This window comes from Myotis nattereri, assembly GCF_964212035.1.
Source record: "Myotis nattereri genome assembly, chromosome: 11".
Lineage (NCBI taxonomy): Eukaryota > Metazoa > Chordata > Mammalia > Chiroptera > Vespertilionidae > Myotis > Myotis nattereri.
Genome location: NC_138086.1, coordinates 54350857 through 54372806, shown reverse-complemented (window position 1 = coordinate 54372806; position 21950 = coordinate 54350857). Strand labels below are relative to the sequence as shown.

At 35.2% G+C, this 21950-nt stretch overlaps 1 protein-coding gene across 1 annotated transcript in view; it reads left to right on the top strand.

Moving 5' to 3' along the window:
• Positions 1-20451, top strand: part of MEOX2 (mesenchyme homeobox 2) — a 63809-nt gene extending 43358 nt beyond the window's left edge. The window contains exons 2-3 of the mRNA XM_081102415.1: positions 5250-5422; positions 19052-20451. Of these exons, the coding sequence (XP_080958541.1) occupies positions 5250-5422; positions 19052-19276 (398 nt within the window). The 3' untranslated portion in view covers positions 19277-20451. The remainder of the gene's footprint in view (positions 1-5249; positions 5423-19051) is intronic.
• The last annotated feature ends 1499 nt before the right edge of the window (positions 20452-21950 follow it).

Sequence of the window (21950 nt, the reverse complement as noted above, 5' to 3'; positions counted from 1 at the left end):
AATCTTTCAATATAACCCACCATGTAGGCACTTCAGGGTCAGTAACAGAAATAAACAGGATATCTTCTATAAATTATTTGTTCAAAACATGCAATTGGCTACACAAATATAACAAAAATGAATATATGTTCTATCTCACTACATTGGGATGTATCTGAGTTGTTTCAACCCTGAGAGCATATTGGACATCCCATGAATAATCAAGGAGGCAGTGAATAGGGAGGCTGGCTAGAGAAAGAGTACATCCACCAATTGACAGCCACTGCCCCAGTCTGTAGAATGATTTTTGCATGTTGACTACAACTATGATTATTACTCTTATTATTACTAAACTATTACTAAAAAATGAGACTTTCTTTTTTGTCTTTAAAATTGGAATTTGCTTTATAAGAGAAACTATAATCATAGCTGTACTTTTTTCATATCAAAGGTATAAGAAATAGTGGATGCTTTTGGTGCTATTTTCTAGTCTAGTTTAGCATAGTGGTTTTCAATCCTATGTTCCCCATACGTATCTCAGTGTATATTAGATGCATTCACTAATAGTAGTAGCTCACTGTGGCTATGGTTCTCAAATCTGGAGACTGGATCAGTCTAAGAGGGTTTAAGAACCTCTTTTGAAAGTTGTTTCAAAAAGAAAAATCTGGGGAGGAAGAAATGGCTACTCATTAAGAAGCTGGGATAGCAAGTTGGATAAATTTCCCCAAAGGAAGGCAATTTCCCCTTTTAAATGTGAAAATTACTAACATCAGTAAGATTATTCTGTAAATTTCCTTTTCTCCATCCACAGTCCCTATTCCTATGTAAAAATAATCATTAGCTTCCTAGACCTACTATTTGTTCAGCTTTGTTCATAAGAACAGAATATCTATCATTTTGAATAGCTTACAAAACGTTGATACAAGAAGTTGTAAAGGACTAAAGAGACTGGCTTAGTATTCAATCTTTCTTAGGGAATATGAGAAAGTATTCATTTTTAGTCTAAGCTAGAGACATTCCTTTACATTTTGATATTTTACAGACATAGGTAAGTTACGACCTTCATTTAAACAAGTTAATAAGTTTACGCAGGGTAGCCAAAAATATACTCAATCATACCTTAATATGTCTCTTTTGCTCAAAAGCATTCTGTGCCACGAGTGAACAGAACAAGCCCTCACATTAGTTGTCTTCAATAAAACATTATCTTTTGGCTTCCTTTTGCACTAGGGGAAATAAAAAGTCACATGTGGAGAAGTTCTAAATGGTAGACAGAACTAATCCTTGGGGGGCAATTTTTATCCTCCACGGAAGTATTGCAGACTTCTTCCATTAGCATAGTCCCAGGGAGCAAAAGGTTAGGGAAGTACAGGGACTGCCAACTCTACCTGAATACATAAGTCAACGTTTCCTCCAGGCACTGAGTGCGCCCACGTGTGCATTAAAGTATCTGAGACGGGAAACAACAATTGTAATATTTTACACTGGAATATATGCTATGCACATGACGACATTTTGTTTATGGTTGTAGGGAAAAAGGGAAGGCAGTTTCCAGATTTCCCCCTCAGCACCTACCATTTGGCATAGGATATGGGAGGTTGAAGAAAACGGAGGGAGTTTTGCCTCAGTTGAAACAGCTGGGAAACAGATGGAAGCTCATGTGCGATTTGCCAAAAGCTTCTTGCAAAGATTCCACCCATTTTCCACCCTAGAAAAGCTAGTTGGGAGATAGGAATAGAGGCCTCAGAATCAGCAAATGATGGGTTTTAAAAAATGTAAAAAAAAAAGCCAAAGGATTTTTTTGAACTTAATATTATAGGAAATATAAATACAGAAATGCAATTCCGAGGAAGATGTTTTCAATAGGAAAGAAAAAAGTGGGAGTATCATGGGTGAAAAACCACGGCAGAATCACAATTACAGAGCTATAAGTGTACACAAAATTAACATTGGTGCAGCCTCAGCTACCTTGACCATCTTTCTCTTAAGTAGTGAAGTTAAGTACACCCCCACCCTTTCTCATGTTAATTACTATATAATTATTCCATTTGTCATTATCGTAAATGTAAGTGTGCACAGTTTACTTCATTTTAGCCAGTGGATTTCACTTCATGAGCTACTTTGGTTTGGATTTCAGGCGTTCAGTAAGTTGCTTTTGGATTTAAATGTTGAATTATAGCCAGACTTTTGTTTAAATTCAGTCACTGGATGTATAAACCTCCTGTGTATATTTCAAGTTACAGTGGGCATGTGTATAAATCCCCTACATGTGACTGTTCTTCTAAGCATTGGCCCAAGTGTTGTGTGTTTTTGTGTTTGTTTGTGTGTGTGTGTATTAGTATGTGTGTATGTATATATGTGTGTGTGTGTTTGTAGCATTTTGAAGTACTTTTGAATGCCACAAAAGTTCAAGAAAATCAGCTTCAAAAATAAATACAAGTTAATAGGCTTTTCTCAATGTGAATTTGTTCATTCATGCTTATATAAGGGAATGTGTTAACCATGAATCATTCACACTGAACTGCTCATGAGAAAAAATGCTCTGGCTCTGGTGTTCGTTTTCAAAGTTGCTTTACTGAAGGGAAAAGAGCATTGTCCCCATGTAATGAATAATCAGCCACAGATTTCAGACTGAACATGGCTCCAAATTGGCAAAAATCTTTTTGATTCACGTGAGAACATGGATCCTTATGAGAGGGACTTATCTGAGTATTCTGGGCTATGACTGAGTTTGCAGTCTGCCAGAAGGGCCAGTGGAAAAGTTAAATTAAAAGAAAAAAAAAATCATTGGGAAGTTTTGCTCACAAATACCAGAATAGCTAAATGCTCCAGAAGACGTGGAGGTTGGCAAATCTGTAGCTAAAAGAAATGGGTGTTGGACTGTAGGTTTCACTTAGGGCCTGGTAAGTTGGCGTTGGGAAATCGGTAAGTAAACATAGCCTACGTGAGAGCTCACACATCATTTATTACGTAACTCACCTGGTCCCAGGGACTTACTATAAAGTGCAGTCGGCCTGTGTGTGACACACCACAAACCACTTTTCGCTCTGCCTACAGCCTTGCCTGCCCAGCCAAGGTGGGGAGCCTGTGACAAGCCCAGAAATGTGGTCAGTGAATTCTGAAGCATTTCTGACGGTGCCAGGACACCAGTCAGTGAAACATACTCTGATCCCTCAGAGGAAAAGTAATGGCCAGTGTGCCAGAATTTTGATGCAAACCTATTGCTGCTGCTGCTACTAGACCTAGAAAACTTCACATCTGGCAAGCTTAGGTTCTGGTAAGAGTCAAAACAAAATTATTTACATTAGAGGGTCTTATCTAGTAGACATTCATTATGCAGGGCTCTCCTGACTTCACTTATACTTCCCCCAGCCAGACAGAAAGAAAAGAAAAACATGGAAAAAAATCTTTTTCGCCCCCTTAGTGTATTTAAGCATCATTAGATGAAGAAACAAATGTTGCCTGACGAGATCCTTCATAAAGCCTCACTATTTATTACATGTGTCAATTAAAAATAAGTGAAAATGTCACTCTCTGTAACCTTTGATTGACCATCATTTGGGCTCACAGAAGAGTTCATTGTACTCCCACCTGATAAAGTCATCACTCTTTGCATATACATGCTCAAAAATAACTCAAAACTGAAATAATTTTCAAGAAAGCAAAAACATGCTTTTATTTTGATTATATTGATATCTTACCGAGGATAAATTTAACATGAATTCCTAGAGCTGGTGTAATTACCTATTAACTGGTTTATGTGGAATTGGTTTCCATTACATACACACATTCTCTTCTTCAGTATATTAAGAAGGTCTTCTAATTTACATCTCAGGGATATTATGTGGATAAATGAAACACTATATGTAGATTATGTCTTAAATACTTAGGAATAAAGATGGAATGATAGGCTCTAAATTATTAACTCTACATGGCATTTCACAATTTGGGGTTTGGATAGCTGATGTTAGGTGTTGTGCATCTTATGTCTATCGCATACATCATGAAAAAAATTTAAACTCTGCTTATATTTTGAGTTACATGGACACAATTTAATCATAGATTCCATGTTGGACTAACTCAGTGATGGCAAACCTGTGACACGCGTGTCAGAGGTGACACACGAACTCATTTTTTGGGGTTGATTTTTCTTTGTTAAATGGCATTTAAATATATAAAATAAATATCAAAAATATAAGTCTTTGTTTTACTATGGTTGCAAATATCAAAAAATTTCTATATGTGACACGGCATGAGAGTTAAGTTAGGGTTTTTCAAAGTGCTGACACGCCGAGCTCAAAGGGTTCACCATCACTGGACTAAGTTATCCTATATAATAAAAGCCTAATATGCTAAGTGTCCGGTCGTCCATTCAACCAAAGTGCAATATGCTAATGATATGCTAAGGCCGCTCAACCGCTAGCTATGATGTGCACTGACCACCAGGGGGAAGACGTTCTGGCCAGTAGATTAGCTTGCTGCTGGGTCTGGCTGATCGGGACTGAGCAAGATGGGCCGGACATGCCCTGGAACCTTCTCGTAGTTCCTCCCCCACTGGCCAACCTCCTGTGTCCCTCCCTGGCCCTGATTGTGCACTGTGGGATCCTTTGGCCTGGCCTGCACCCTCTCACAATCCAGGCTGAGGTACCCCCACCCCGAGTGCATGAATTTGTGCACCAGACCTCTAGTACAAAAATGAAAGAAGAGCATTGCTGTTTCCCTCAAGGAGACTGAACTTAAATTGAAATTAAAAGGCTAATGAATACACACACACATATGCTTAGCTTGATTTTGCACCGACTTTTATGATTCAGTTGCTAAACATTTGAATTGCTCCAATATACATATACCAAGCCACCACTATTTTTTAGTATTACTCTGTTTATCCATACTTAGAACTCAAGTATATATGTTAAATTATTAGGCAACATTTTATATCTAAAATTGTTTTCTAGATAAGTTTTGGTTTATTTGATCATTGTAAAATTAAGAGCAATTAAATATTTTGTTCATATTTCATAAGAAAATAAACTAGACATTTCCCAGTTAGGCTGTGAGTCACTTGAAGGTATATTGAAAAAATAAGAAATATGTAAACTCGCCATGATTAGGGGAGATCGGTCTTACTGTTTTTGGTCTCTGTTTTCCCCATGTCTAACACAGTACCTGAAAAAGTAGTTAATAAATGCATCTGGTATGAATGACATAATTGAAGAGTTTGAATGAATGAGCTAAATCTAATTCTCTCTTGCTTTTGTCTTTCTCCCTAGACTCCCAGGAAGGCAATTACAAGTCAGAAGTCAACAGCAAACCCAGGAAGGAAAGGACAGCATTTACCAAAGAGCAAATCAGAGAACTTGAAGCAGAATTTGCCCATCATAATTATCTGACCAGACTGAGGAGATATGAGATAGCTGTGAACCTGGATCTCACTGAAAGACAGGTAAAGTCAGACTTTGTCATTATATGATATTTTTAATTGCTTTGGGTCAAGATTCTTCTCCAGGGACTTTTGCAATATCTAGACCAATAGTTCTTAAATATCATTTGGAAGACAGGTGTTTTATTTCATGATGAAAGTTTTGCCCTGTAAAATAGCAAAATTAAGGATAATATAACAATGTTTTAAAGAAAATGATACTGATTCAGTTTAAGGAATCATTCTTTAATCTGTGATTGTGCCCTTTCTGCCTTTAAAATACTTTTTATTTTATATAATGTGGGTAATTTTGTTTGCTTATTTTTCAAAAATCTCCTTATATGGTGTAATAGAAAGTAGGCAACACCATGTGAGTTTCCTCAGTTGCTCTGGATAAGGTTTATATTGCAGTAACACAGACCCCCAAACTTCAAAGATATAACAAAAAAAGTTCATTATTTGCTTACTGTCTATACTAACTTTACAAGTCCAACATTCCAAATAATCACTCACCAGACCCTGTCTGACTCTCTGGCATCTCAATATGTGGTGTCCTTGGTAACCACCGGAGGTAAGACAGAGTTGGAGGTTCACGCATTGACCTTTAAATGTTTTCACCTGGAAATGACCCATGTCACTTCCATTTACACTCTAATGTCCGGAAATAGTCAATTGTGCCACTTTAGTTCAAGGGGGCTGGGAAATGATGGGAGCAAGGGCGCAGAGGTCATTGGTAAATATTTCTGACTTATCACCCCAAAATATTTTTGAAACTGTATTGGTCTCAGAAATTCAAAATTCTGGTCCATTCATTTAGAGAACACTTTGGCATTATTAGTACTCTGTGGACTCCAGTAATAAGACTTTTTAGGTTCTGTCTTGGATTTTATTTGAATGGCAAGTAATTCTCCCCAGTATCTCCCAGTGAACTCTGCTATGAGTTCTGATTTGTCCTAGGAGAATCTAGCCTACTGATGGTTAACAGTTGCTAATCTTTAGAAAAAACATTCCTGAAAGCAAATGCAAACATATTTATGGACAGTGCAGTTATGATTGGCACTCTCAGGGCTAGAGTTTCATTTCCTCCTTCACTGTATGCCCCTCCTCCAGAGATCCCATTGGAACCAAGGAAATAGAAACAGGGTGTGTACAAATGAATGCTGTTGTAGAAGTCCAAGCTATTTTATCCAATTTCTTAAATCATCTGTTTTACTTCTGTTAATTTCTATATTGTACCTTTAAATAGGATAGTTCTGGGTAGTGGAAAATATATGGAGGAAGACTTTTATGTGGTTTTATTTGTTGGCAGTTTATTTTTTGTTGAATATTATGACTAGTACCTACATTATGAAGCACAGCATTTTCCTTCCTGTGAACGTCACATACAAAACCCCTTCCGTAATTGTACGACATTTGGTGTGCTGGACAGTAGGGTCTAAAATCTGCATCATCAGACATCTGTGATTTTTTTATTCAGTTTTTTAATTGTTATTTTTTAACGGGGAACAGGAAAAAAATGAGGTAGGAATTATACATTAATGTTCTTTTACAGAGACATTGAATTCTAGAAAATACAACCAAGTTTTATTTTATTTTCATTGATTTCAGAGAAGAAGGTAGAGGGAGAGAGAGATAGAAACACCAGTGATGGGAGAGAATCATTGATTGGCTGCACAACCTGGGCATGTGCCCTGACAGGGAATCCAACTGTGACCTACTGGTTCATAGGTCTATGCTTAATTACTGATCCACACCGGCTGAGCAACAAACATGTTTTATATGATACATAAAGGAAATAAGAAAGCAGGGTTTGCTCCCATTCTACAAAAATGATAGGATGCAGTACTGCACTCTTAATCAAGAGAAAAGTCAAGATTCTATGCTTGCTATTCTGGGGATGGCCTATGATTACCTGTCATTATCTGATCACAGAGCAGAGGTTTTGCTTTTGGCTGTTAATAATTTATTTTTTCAATTTTGTAAATTTTGTTTTGGAATTTGGAAGGAATTTTGGATATTCTTTCTTTTTAACTGACTTGCTACTCTTGGGGGAAAGCATTGTATCCAAGACAAAGTATATAATAAAAGTGTAATCTTTTTTTTTTTTTAAAGGTCCCTTTTAATTGTTTTATCAGTTAAACTTTACTATGTAACAAACCAATTAAGAATCTTAATGGCTGAAACTGGTTTGGCTCAGTGGATAGAGCGTCAGCCTGCGGACTGAGGGGTCCCAGGTTCGATTCCGGTCAAGGGCATGCACCTGGGTTGTGGGCACATCCCCAGTGGGAGATGTCCAGGAGGCAGCTGATCGATGTTTCTCTCCCATCGATGTTTCTAACTCTCTATATCTCTCCCTTCCTCTCTGTAAAAAATCAATAAAATATATTGGGGGAAAAAAGAATCTTAATGGCTTCAAACAATAATTGACATTTAATTTGCTCATAATTTTGTGAGAAAAGAATTTTGATTTGGCTCAATTGGACAGTTGTACTGCTGGCCTTCAACTTGGGGGGGGGGGTCGGTCTGGGCAGCCTCAGCTGGGCCAATGTGTCTCTGTTGTGTGTCATTTCATTTCTAATAGACTTTCTGAGATTCTTCAAATGGTGGTAAAAGCATTCCCAGGAGTAATTAGGAGAAAAATCCAATGGACATTGGCATTTTAAAGCCTCTGCTTGCGTCATATTTACTAATGTCATATTGTCTAAAGCAAGTCACATGACCAACCTCAGTGTCCATGTAGGAAGGGGCCACCTAAGAGATTGGAAGGAAGGCAAATTTTGTTGGAGGCCATTACTAAACCATCTGACTTTAGTCTCCTGTGGGGGAGGGGAGAATAACTATAACAACAAAATGAGAGATAATAAAGTTTTCAAAGAATTGAAAATTTGGTATTATGCAGATTTTTTTATCCTATCCATTTGAATTTGGAGTTTTATAAGTTCATATAAGAAGGAGCTGTATGCATGTGGAATTTAAATACACAAACTAAGTCTTTAGAGGGCTGCTATTTGTTACATAGAAAATTGAATTGTTATGTGAAAAATCTGAACAAAAATACTAGATTTACCAATTGGAATTGTATATTCTTATACAAGGAAAAAAAAATCTCTCTAAAGCACAAAATGGAAATTAAAACTATTTTCTCTTTCTTCTACTCAGGTTTGTATGTCATAATGGATCTGAAATAATTTTTAGCATAAACTATGTAACACAACTATCATCAGAGGGGAAACATCTTTGCTATGCAAGACATAGTGAATTAATTATTTTGTAACACGAATATTTGTTGAGCCAGATTCTTATTGTTAAAATAAGCTGGACAAGTTTCTGCTAGAACTCACAAAGGAGGAAAAATTGAACAAGTATTAACAAGTGTGATGAGTGTTGGATGTCACAAGAATGGCTTGTATGGGAGAAGATTCCTGGTGATGCTAAGTCTTCAGTATAGTTCTACACTTTTGTGCACCTGCAGTATCTTAAAATAAAGCTTTGTTTATGTTTTCTGGGCTGAATTTTACTATGCTAAATTTATTATAAAAATGTTGCATGCTGTCAGTCATCAATTTTGCTAAATTTTGGACCCCTTTAAGGGTCTGAAAGCATATTCCTCCCAGATGCCAGGGCTCTCTTTCCAGCAAGCTATTTCGTTGTTTTTTTCCTCTAGGTTGGGCTTTTAAAGTTATAAACATGGAGTTATAAAGTAAAATTATCTTCTTTTAATTGTATATATCTATCTCATCACTTTGATTTTGCAGTAATGCCATACAAAGTTACCTATGTAATCTTTCTTTACCCTATAAATTCTTAAGTAACATCCTTTTTATGGGATGTCCACATGTAAAGTATTCTAATTATAGATATGTACATTTTTTTAATTTCTACTCTGCAAGCCTTATCTTTTCCATACATTAAAATAACATGAGATTTAGTAAAGTAATTTACATGTATATTCCAAAGATTTTATCTAACGCCATATTGTAAAATATTTTCCTTAACTTTAACAGAATTTTCAGTGTCCAAAAATATTTTTCTTGATTTTTAAAGCCTTTCAAAATGTAAATACAGAGATAGAATTCATATGTATATTATAAATGAAAACTACCAAACATTAAATAATTTCAATCCTTAGCAAAATCATGTTATAGAAATAACTTTCTCCTAAATGAAAACTTACTTTATATTCAGAAGTACCCTTTATACATATTTTGATCTAAAATCTTACCTATTTGCCTATACAACACGTCTATGTATAGCTGAAATGTTAAGTGTAGATTCCTTTATCTTCCTTATATTATCAGGCAATGTACCTGCCTCACATTTTATGATGTACCACATACATGTTGTTATAAAGATTTACAATAATAATTATATTTTCATTTAGAAAAAAAGATATGTTGAATTGTTAAATATTATTCCCCACTTGAACTTTTTGAACTTTCTAATCCCTACCTGAAGAATAAAATCTCACAGCTAAGTAAGATTCTTATGTCTGTCTTCCATAATGCAATGCCTTTACATTTCAGGGGAGCCTATAATTCCTTGAAACTCCATCTAACCAAAAAGAAAGAAAAGAAGGCTCATCCTGCAAAGTAATTCCATGTTAGCTGTGCTAGCACATAGGTACCAACTAGAATTATTGTGTTTTATGTTAAAGAAAAATGGAGACACTAAAACAAGGCTGAACTTCAATTTTTTTTCCTCACCCAAGTCCATGTTTATTGATTTTAGAGATAGAGGAAGAGAGTGAGAGCGAGAGCAAGAGCGAGAGCGAGAGCGAGAGCGAGAGAGAGAGAGAGAGAGAGAGAGAGAGAGAGAGAGATTGGTTGCCAGGGCAGAACATCAAATATGTTTAATTATATAATGTTGCTTCGCAGAATAGTTACCACTCCAGTAATCTTCCAGCTTCTAATTTACAGCTTTCAGTTTACAACATATTCTCATCCACTTCTCAATCAACAGCTAATAATCTCCAGTTGGCAGAGCCACTTGGAATATTTTGAAGAGCCAGTCAGTGTAGAGACCTCCTGTCCCAACGTATTTTTAAGTTTGACAAGCTTATTCTGGCTTTTTCATCCATCCAGATACACTTGGATGAAGCTCCCGCCAAATTTTTAATATCTCACAGCGGGAGAAGAGAGACGGCAGTTGTATGAAACTGTAAAAGGAGTGACAAAACTGACATTTTTATAGAGTCAAGGCTGCCAAATATAGAAAGAATGGGAGATCCTTCTACTTCACAAAGTCATTTCACAGAGCTAAGCAAAGGTGCAATGTTGCCGATTCGTAAACTGAGGTTACAGAATAGACAGGCTGGATTCATGATACCTCTGCCAAAATAAATGGAAAATCCCACCTCATTGGATCATATTCCATTAGTGGAAATGAGAGGGATTATGTTTTGTTTGTTACTCATAAATCATTAAATGGCTCAATGCCAAGTATTTTCAAAATAGGCATCCATTTTTTGGATGACTATGAAGGAGGATTTTTCATGTGCCAAATAAACAGTGGTTTTGCTCAGCTTTTTACACAGTCCCTCTCCTTTGCAGGTTTACTTCTGTAAATTTATGTGAATACTTTTAGTTATTTAGCTAATCAATTATGTCTCCATGACCTGACATATTGTCCATTCAAGGCAACTTAAGACTACCTGTATAGCCAGTGATTTTAGAATATTTTCTCTTTTTTTTTGGATTAGTATCTAACAGTCACCTAGAGTAATAGTAAGATACTTATTTTACTTAAATCATGGTGTCTGGGCTATTTTGAAAGACTAAACATGATTTGATTCCAACTGGAAAACGTGGGTAGCCCAGTGTGAAACAATTGATAGTGGGATAAGGGATGAAGTCTTAGTTTGAAGTGAAAAAGAGATTTCCCAAGTAGCACGGGTTTTTAAAGGGAAATGTATATTGATAGTGTGTGTTGAGCCCTAAAAGCCAGATTCAGTACTGCCTTGAGTTTTACAAAACAAAGGCTGTGTAGTAAGAAAAATAATTTAAGAAATCAATAATAAAGCAAGATCGATAAAGAGCAGATCAATGAATCAATCACATAATTAGTTAATTTTAAGACATATTATCTGTATAAAGTAGAAGACTGAGAAATAAGTAATTCATCTCTAACCATTTGAAAATGTAAATATACAGGTTTGAAATAAAATCTCAGGAAAATAAGGTCCTACCCTTATTGAACCATCCTTGAGATTATATAACCTGTGTGTGTTTTAATGTTGTTAGCTAGATGGATAGATATACAGATATATTTCTATCTATACATATATATTTGTGTGTATATATATACAAATAGAAAATACTCCTTATTTTAGACACTTGATTGAAATGTGCTTTAAAGGCTCCCAGGAGCCTTTGGAAACAGCTGAGGATGCCTTGTCTTAATCAGGTACAAATCTATCTATTCAGGCAAGAAGAGTAAAGAAGCTTTCTTTCCCCCCATTTTTATAATTACCTTATAGAGCAGCAATTTTCTACCTTTTTCATTTCATGGCACACATAAATTAATTAATAAAATTCTACAGCACACCAAAAAATATATTTTTGCCAATCTGACAAAAAAAAAATAGGTATAATTTATATTCATTCACACCAGATGACTATTGTCATGTTGGCTGTTATTTTATACTAGAGGCCCGGTGCACAGAATTCATACATGGGTAGGTTCCCTAGGCCTGGCCGGCGATCAGGGCCGATCAGGGCCTTCTGGCTGCCAGCCAGGGCCTTCCTTCATTCCGCGCCACCCCCTGGTGGCCAGTGCATGTTATAGTGAGTGTTCGAACTCCTGGTCTCCTGGTTGAACTCCCGAGGGGACACTTTGCATATTAACCTTTTATGTATATAGATTATATATAGAGATTTGACAATAGTCAGGTACTACATGTTTAAAAAAATCTTGTGGCACACCAGTGTTCCATGGTACACCAGTTGAAAATCACTGTTATAGAACATTCCTGGTTCCATTTCTTCAGTTCATCTACTGACTTTGCCACTGTATTACTTGGGTAAGTCTTTCTAGGGACTATTTACATTGGGTTCCCCGATCAACTGCCATGAGTAAATTTAGTCACAGGTGATGTGATTAAATCTAAAAATGGTATTAATATAATTACTCTTTGCATGTTTTCACATGTTAAAGATCTGAATAAATATTCATTAGAGATTGTCTACAGTATTTCAAGTTCACAGATACAAATGAAAACAATTAGAATATTAAATCTACACATTGCATATGTTTAGAGACATCTAGATATGTTACTGAAGTTTATTTTTCATTCATATATTGGTGTTATGATTATTTCTTCAAAAGATAGGCATTTATGATATCATATAAATATGGGTAATAGAATTATATAGATTCAACTTACTATTGACAAATTTGCTTCTGGTCATCTTATAAAATTGTGTGACAATGGATACATATTTCATTTGTGTTCTCCGGTGATATATTGTGAGCCCTTATACCAAAATGTTGTAATGTGAATGCGTAAATAAATTGCATAGAGATAAAATAAATGTTTAGCCAATGGCAACAAGGATTCTGATATACAGCACTTTTATTAAAGGCAAAAGTATGCTTTCTAGATTCTGAAATACATCATTCAAACAAATTAATCACTTGGCTGCTTTCTTTGGCAAATAGAGTCAAGATGTGAATTAATATTTTTCTATTTATTTAGAGTAGTTTGATCACCCAGAAAATATAAATATTAAGTACTTTGTCAATGAAAGGATAAAAAGTGAGACTTCTTTATAATAAGCCTATGTTCTGAAACGTGAAGTCTATAACAACACTATAAATATTCACCACTAATAGAGCAGGCTATTATATACTTTTGTTACTTTTTAATAAGAGTTTATTGAAAAATATTATCTGCATGCAGAGATATTAAAGGCCTATGAGATTTGGTTCATATTGCACTGATTTCAAAAATATTATGTTTCATTACTCAGATTCTGGAGATAAAGAATTTATTTTTATGTGGATTGTTATTTTGCTATGTTACAAACATACTTAATATGGAATCTTGCCATAGATCAAAGCTTGAAAAAAAGAAAATATTTTTTTAAAAACCCTCATTTCTTCAGCATTTTCCAGAGAAATCGCAGACTAGAAGATAAAATTAGCTTTAAGCTAAAATAAAATAATAAAAGTTCACAAAATTTATATATCATGTTTTAAGAGGGACAGATTTGTTTTAATTATATGCAATTTAATATTTGATGACTGAATTTCTAAAACCTGGGGTTTTGCCCTAGGTTACTAGAGCAAGTATTCAGAAGGCACACAGGATGCCAGTAACAACAGCATGAGATTCCCAGAGGAAAAAAATTATGTTATATATTAGCTGTGTGGCAGCATAGCAGTGTGGGATGTTGAGCCTCAGGGTAGTGTTCTATATCATCTCATGGACCATTGGGGGAATCTATTAGTAAGGGATTAGCAATGACACCACCTAAACCAGCAAACATTTCAAGTATATTTCATAAAATATGAAGCTAATCCTTATGTCAAATCCTTCATATTTAGCCAATAAACTGTTATTTACTTCTCTCTCTCTCTCTGACTGTGAATGCCTTCAAGGAGGGAACTCTGTCTTATTTATTTGTATATTCCTCACTCCAATCCCTCCCATCTTTCATTGATCACAGCACCTGTTACTAGACATTCTGTAATATTAAGTGTATGTATGAATGATATATAGGGACTTCAAGTCACCAAGGACAGGTGAGATTAATTTTACTCAGTATGTTATATGAAATATACTTATAAATTTTAATAAAATTAAATAACATTTTTTAAAATGAGGTATTAGGCATTTTAATGACTACACTTTATCTAAACGACAAAACAAAAACTATTTTTGCAATCCAACCAATTAAACTGGATTATAAAATGATCCTAAATTAAACTATAAAACTGTGCTGTTATTATTATAGCAATATTGACTTGCAATTTCTGTAATTGCTTTTGTAGATTTATTTATAATACTGATGCTAAGTAGAAAAACATATGCTTTTCCCAGAATCTTCCTCTCTTTTTTTTCATTTTATCCCAATATTTTATAATATATCTATATATAAAAGCCTAAGCGACCATCCGACTGTTCTACCATCCGACCGGTAACTATGACATACAATGACCATCAGGGGGCAGACACTCTGACCAGTAGCTATAACATGCACTGACCACTAGGGGGCAGACGCTCAACACAGGAGCTGCCGAGCTTCTGTGACTTGGCAGCTGTGGTTCTCAGGTGACGCAACCGGAACCAGAGGGGAGGGAACCCAATTACGGGGTGCATTACCCCAAAACAGCCCTCTTGCAATCCAGGAACCCTCAGGAGATGTCGGAGAGCCAGTTTCGGCCCGATCCCCACAGGCCAGGCCAAAGGACCCCACCAGTGCAGAAATCTGTGTAACGGGCCTCTAGTTTGAAAATAAATTTGGATACACTAACTTTTGAAGTTCTGCACCCCTCCATTCCATTTTCATAAGTTGTACTCATTATGTATTTGTTGCTTTCTTTTTGTTCCATTGCTAATTTAATGGAATTCCAGTATCAAATATGTAATCTAATTCCTAAAGAACATAGTACATAAAGATGTTAGGATTACTATATAATTATCAAATGCTTTCACATATATATTTATACATCTGTAGTATTCATTTATCCATATAGGTGTGTGAATATATAACTAACATTGAAAACCATGAAGTCTTGTATCAGTCTGTTTTAAAAGTTGAAGTGACAAAATTTCACATGGTAACAGAAAACAACACAAAATAGCCTATACTATTTCTAAAATCAATACCATATTCTTACAGTTTTTCATATAAAATTTCGCAGAACAGGTTTTATACTGGTATTATAGAATTACTGAACCCTTTTTCCCAGAAAAAGGAAATAAGAGTAGATTTTAAGAAATCTATTCCTCTCATTTTCTGCCAAGATGATTTTGACTGGATGTTTCAGCTCTTGGTGACAATGATGATAATGTGTTTCTTCCATCTGGAATTGTCCTTGGAGAAAATATCCCTATGGAGAATCTTGAAAGACTCATTATTCCAATATTACAAATATGAAAATTGAGGCAGAGAGAAGTGTAATTTTCTCAAATTCATGCAGAAACTCAGAAGTGAAGCCAGGAGTGGAACCCAACTCATGTGGAAAAGATCTAATGCAACATGCAATATCAAAGCTTGCAAAGGTAATTAAAGTGAGTAGTATAATTGCCTAAATTGTAGTACAGGAAAATAGTGTCATATTTATAAACCTAATTATATTGAGAAGGAGAGTTACCTGAATGATAGTAATCATATGGATGGAGTTCACATATTTTATATGCTTTACTTTTCTGTCTTGAATGCTTAAAAAAATGGGAGTTTGAAGTATAACAGGCACAAAAATAATTAAAAATAAAAGTACAATCTAGAGCCAAACAAATGCCAGGTTTAAATGTTGGCACCAAGTGTACCTATTTCTGTAATCATAAGCAAATCACTTAACCTTTGAGTCTCAACTTCCTCATCTATAAAATAGGAATAGTGTTTAAAATATCTGGAAAGTATATATTACAAATAATACATAAATAGCACCTATTAATATGGTTGCATAGTCGTAAGTATGTGTGGTTATTAGGTAATAATAGTACATGCACACATATCAGCTAGTTTTTAATATATCTTCTTTTACTGTATTTAGACTTATTCATCAGGTTTTTTCCAAATTTCCTTATTATTTTATTTTCAAATTGATTAATATATGTATGGGTAATACATTACATGATACAAGATTTCAATTATGGCCTAATAGACCACTAACCAGAGTTAAATCTTAGTTTAAATATTGTTTGGTACAGGCATCTGAGAAAACTACTAGTTTCGATGGAGTGTTGCGATATGAGTAATATTAAAATAAAAACATGTTTGGGAATTGATATTTCTTTTTGCTTTCTCTTAGCACCATGCTAAGAGAAATTCAGATTGTTTCTGAAATGAAAATGGAGAATATTTGAAATATTCCTGGAGTAGAATAAAACAGAATTATCCAGACCAGATATAAAGACTTATTATAAATTAGAATATTAAGACTGGTTTTGTCACATCAAAAAAGCTGTGCATATATGGAAACTTGATTTAGAACAGAGTCAAACAGTGATCAGTGGGAAATGATGGGCTATTTAATAAATTGTCCTGGAACAACTTGTTATCTATATGGGATAAAGTAAATTTAGATCTTTTCCTTGAAATAGGTATGAAAACAAACACTTTAGGGATTACACACTTTAATTGGAAATACAAACTTTAAAATTCTTAGAAGAAGACATAGAAGACTTTTTTACTGACCTTGGCAGAAAGATGGGTCTTCATGAAGACATCAAAGTAATATGCATAACAGAAAATTGATAAATTTGAATATATGAAATCTTAGATTTTTCTGATCATCAAAGGGCACTCGAAGGACTCAAAAAAAGATGTAATAAATTGAGAGACTATAATATCAGCCATATAACCACAAAGCATTAAATTAGTGTTTAGAACATACTTTAAAAATCTATAAAGAATAAATTTAAATTAAAAAGAATTCAATGCAAACCAAATATACAGAAGCACTTTAGAAAAGAGGAAATGCAAATGGGTCATAAGCATTGTAAAGATGCTTTACTTCATTAGTAACTAGGAAATGCAAAATAATATGCTTAGATAACATTTATAATCACTGTATTGGAAAAATGATGACTCCTAATGTTGGCAAATGCATCTCTATATATAAAAGCCTAGGTGACCTTCCAACTGTCCAACCGATAGTTATAATGCACAATGACCACCAGGAGGCAGACAATCAATGTAGGAGCTGCCAACATGTGGTGGCTTGGCAGCTGCAGCTCTCGGGTGATGCACCCAGAACCAGAAAGGAGGGAGCCCGATTCCGGGGTGTGTCATCTGAGAACTGTCCTCTTGCAATCTGGGACCCCTCAGGGGATGTTGGAGAGCCAGTTTCAGCCCAATCCCCACAGGCCCAGGCCCAGGGACCCCACCAGTGCATGAATTCATGCACCAGGCCTCTAGTGGGTAAATAAAAACTTTTACACACTGGACTGTGGAAGGTTAAATTGATGCAACTTTGGAAAATAATTTTTCTGTATTATGTTAAGTTGAACATTCACACAACTTGTGACCCATCAATGCAACTCCTGGATATATATACTTAGAGAGGTTTGATCATGTTTATCAGAACACAAATACAAGAATATTTATAGCAGCACCATTTATAAAAGAAAAAAAAAAGTAGTTCAAGTGTGCATGGACAGGAGAATAGATAAACTGTGGTATATTTGCACAATGGAATAGTGTAGTCATTTTTAAAAAATGAGTGAATACAGTCCCTTAAGTCAATATGGAAACGGCAAGAAGCCTAAAAGACAATCGAACTTAAACAGTACTTTTTAAAGTAACACGTTCTAAAAACTGTTTGTTTGCTTTAAATAAAGACTTGGGGATGATAAACACAAAATGCAATGTGAGAGGACACTTAGCTTAACAAGAATATACAATGATGAGAAATGCAGTATGAAAGGGAAAATGTTCCTCCTAAAGAAGACAGTGAAATGATGCCAATATTTTTCTGGTTCTGATCATGGATAGGCACCTAATGGATATTTAAAATTATACATGTATAATTTTAGATAACATTCATAATAATTAAATATCTATATTTAAATGTACTAGGTAAATTCAATTAATATGTTACAAGGAAAACATCTCTACAAAGCTGATGTGAATTATAGAATGACTCATCTCAGTATTAGTATTTAACAAATATCAGTGAAAAATTTTTTTTATTTTGACCTTAGTTTTAGAAAATTATAGGAATTACATATTTACAAAGTAAAATAAAAGTACAAAAGGCAGAAAAAAAATAGTTCAAAAGAAGGGCCTCACTCCGAGGTGCAGTGCTCAAAGAAAGCTCTGGGAAGCAGCACCGGCCGGTGCACCCAGTGCCCTTTCAGACCCAGCCTCCTCCATTGTCCCTGAGCACGTGTTAAATTGGTTCAGGAACTGACAGCTAGATGTCAAGTCGAAGAACTTGGGAGAGAGGGAAGATTTTCACCAAGATAATTATTAAAATGTTATAACTGTGGATGATGCCAGACGGTACCAGCACTATTGTGATCACTTCGTGAGGTATAGTCACTGCATTGTACATATTATTTATTATGTACATTAATACATACATACAATAATACACCTGAAACTAATATAAAATTGCGTGTCAACTGTAATTGAAAAATACATTTTAAACGATGTTAGCTCTAACTCATAGAAACCCTTGGTAAAGCCAGATACCTGTGAACAACCTAAAACAACAGTTCTTTCTCATCTATTTTTTATATGGTATCTCATAAACTTGACATGTAGCACTTCATATGGACCTTCTGAAAGTTTAAAAAGTATTATCATGAACATGAGATCTGATTAAATTCAGTGTTGGTGTATTTTCATATTCATTCCTTCATCGTGTCTTTGTGTAAGACATTGAGGAACTGTTTTTTCATTGGCAACAAAAAAAGAAGGGGAAGTGCCCATTTAATTTTCTTCCTTTCTTTTGCTTGTTTGTTCCTTGTCTTTGTTAAAGGTGAAAGTCTGGTTCCAGAACAGGCGAATGAAGTGGAAGAGAGTAAAAGGGGGACAGCAAGGAGCTGCGGCTCGAGAAAAGGAACTGGTGAATGTGAAAAAAGGAACCCTCCTCCCTTCCGAGCTCTCGGGCATCGGCGCGGCCACCCTCCAGCAGACAGGGGACTCTCTAGCCAATGACGACAGCCACGACAGTGACCACAGCTCGGAGCACGCACACTTATGATACACGCAGTGAGGACCAGCTCCATTCTCAGGAAAGAAGTGTTGTGCCGGCAAGCCTTACTCAAACATCGTTTACACGGAGAGATGACTATGACAGTGATTTTTTAATATTATTCCATGCAGGCATCTCGAGTCAGTTTCTCGTGATTTCTAGAGGGTTTAACACTAAGTGCCACTTATTAAAGATGCTTCCCGGTGAAGATGGAGAAAGGTGAACTCGCTTTGAATATTCCAGATGTGTGGGTGGTGTGTATGGCAGCGAGCAGGTATGTTTGCTTTTGCTTGCACTGAAAGTGGAATTGCTATCAAGAGCAAACTATGAGACATTTTCATTCCACATGCCTCCAGCATGAAGATGCAGAAGATGAACTTGCTTTGAACATTCCAGATGCATGAGGTGATGTGTGTGACAGTGGGCAGGTATTGGCTTTTGCTTGCACTGACAATTAAATTGCTTTCAAGAATAAAACATGAAACATTTTTATCCTGAACAACCACAGTGCCTGAAATCACTCTTAAGTGGATAAAAAAATGTATTTTAACTCTGTATATATTACCCTTAAGTCATTTTCCTGTCTTCACTACGTTTAGCAACGCATTCATATTAGCTGATGAAAATAGGCACTGACGATGACAACCAGACCAGCTTCCTGTCTTTATATACACTTTGTCATCCCAGAGACAATCAGCACATGCTTACTTGTGTTCAAGTAGAGAAAAATACATTAGAGTCTGATAGGACATATTCTTGTACCACAGACAAAACAAATCTTATGTTGCATTTTCTATCAACTGCTGCTAATACATTATTATAAAAGTTACCTAGCTCCTCAATTCTTCCTATCTTCTAGCTTGAAAAAAAAAATAGGATCATAGGCAAATCAGTTACCTTGCAGAAAGAGCTTTGTATGACATTGTCTGATTTTATTTCTATAAAATGTTAGCTGTTATGAATATCATTTAATTTACAAGAAAAAGGTTCCCCCATGATTGGTGATGGTGTTAGACAAGTTGCAAAACCAAATTGATTCCTCAAGTTGGTGGACAATAAAATTCTGAATGTCTTCAAATAAAATTCAGTAAAAACATTATTTTTTTTCATATATGATGTATTCATGCAAAACAACAATCTTTGTATTTTGTAAAAAACAAAGTGTTTAATAAATGATCCTTTGTAAATAATTTTGGTCTCCCTACTGTGTTTTCCTAAATTTTTACAGGTTTTAATGTAAATAATATATCCCAAGTTCATCTGCACTTGTGGGAATACAGATGATCATAAATTAATGAATCATCTATGTGTATATTTCTGAAAGTTTTATAATAAAAAAGCAGTCCTCTAATATCATAGACCATATAGTAATGGGCATACACTAAGCCATTTCCCTGATTTGAGGAATAAGCCAAATAGATTTCTTTGTGCATTTTATTAAATCAAAGATAAAAGTAAGAAAAAATGTAATATTATTCACCACAATGAGATAAGTAAAATAGTCATACATTTTAAAACATAAGTATAATATGTGTGAATTAGTCAAATAAGTCAGAATATCCAAGGTTGTTAATGTGAAAATATGCTAAATAAATGAATAAGCATTCTCAGTACTGATGGACATTGCCAATAAAAAAACTCAGATTAGCCCTAGCTGGTTTGGCTCAGTGGATAGAGCATTGGCCTGCGGACTGAGGGTCCCAGGTTCGATTCCGGCCAAGGGCACATGCCTGGGTTGCAGGCTCGATCCCCAGCGGGGGCATGCTGGAGGCAGCCAATCACTGATTCTCATCATTGATGTTTCTCTCTCTCTCTCTCCCTCCCCCTTCCTCTCTGAAATCAATCAAGAAATATATTTTAAAAACAACGACTCAGATTATATTAACTTGACATATTTTGTGTCATGCATGATTGCACATGCATTGGATACCTATGTCCTGCTTACAACTTTATAACATTGTTTTTCATTTGTTCCATATTTTAAGCAGAAATGTATGGAAAGATACAGCAGCTCCCCCAATCAATTAGAAATAGAGAATAATGGTGAATAAAATTTTCCCCAAACCTTATTATTTCATTGATTTCATTTGTTTTAGAACGATGATACTGATGAAAAATGACTTTAATTTACTTAGTCTAGCATGATATGTAGACAATATTCAAGACATGAAATAACCAGTTGTATCACATTTTCCCTTTGTGTAATAAATTTTATCACACCAGTTAGCAATATTTCTGTTAGCCTTGGAGGGAGGACTACTCAGATTAACATCTTCCAGGCATAAAACAGACACTCTCCTATCAATCACTTGAATTAGTTAGAAGTGTATTTGTACTGATGACATCTATGTGGGTGGACTGACTTTCTTGTTGTAGGATTTAAATTCAAAACATCTTGACAAATTGGAGAAGTGGGAAAATATAAATTGAATTGAGTTCAATAGGGACCAAGTGGAAGATAATTCATTTCGGCAGGAAAATAATTTCCAGAAATAAGAGGAAAGGGCCTCTTAGAAGCAGCTAAAGAGGGAGCCTAAGGGTTGTGGTCAAATAGAATGATATAGAAGAATTACAATTTAGTGTGATAAATGAAATAGGAAAAAGTGATTCTGAATATATTGGCCATTAAGGAAATGTGAAGCATTTGTTAGAGAATTGTGAGCTATTCGAAGGTGATGTAATG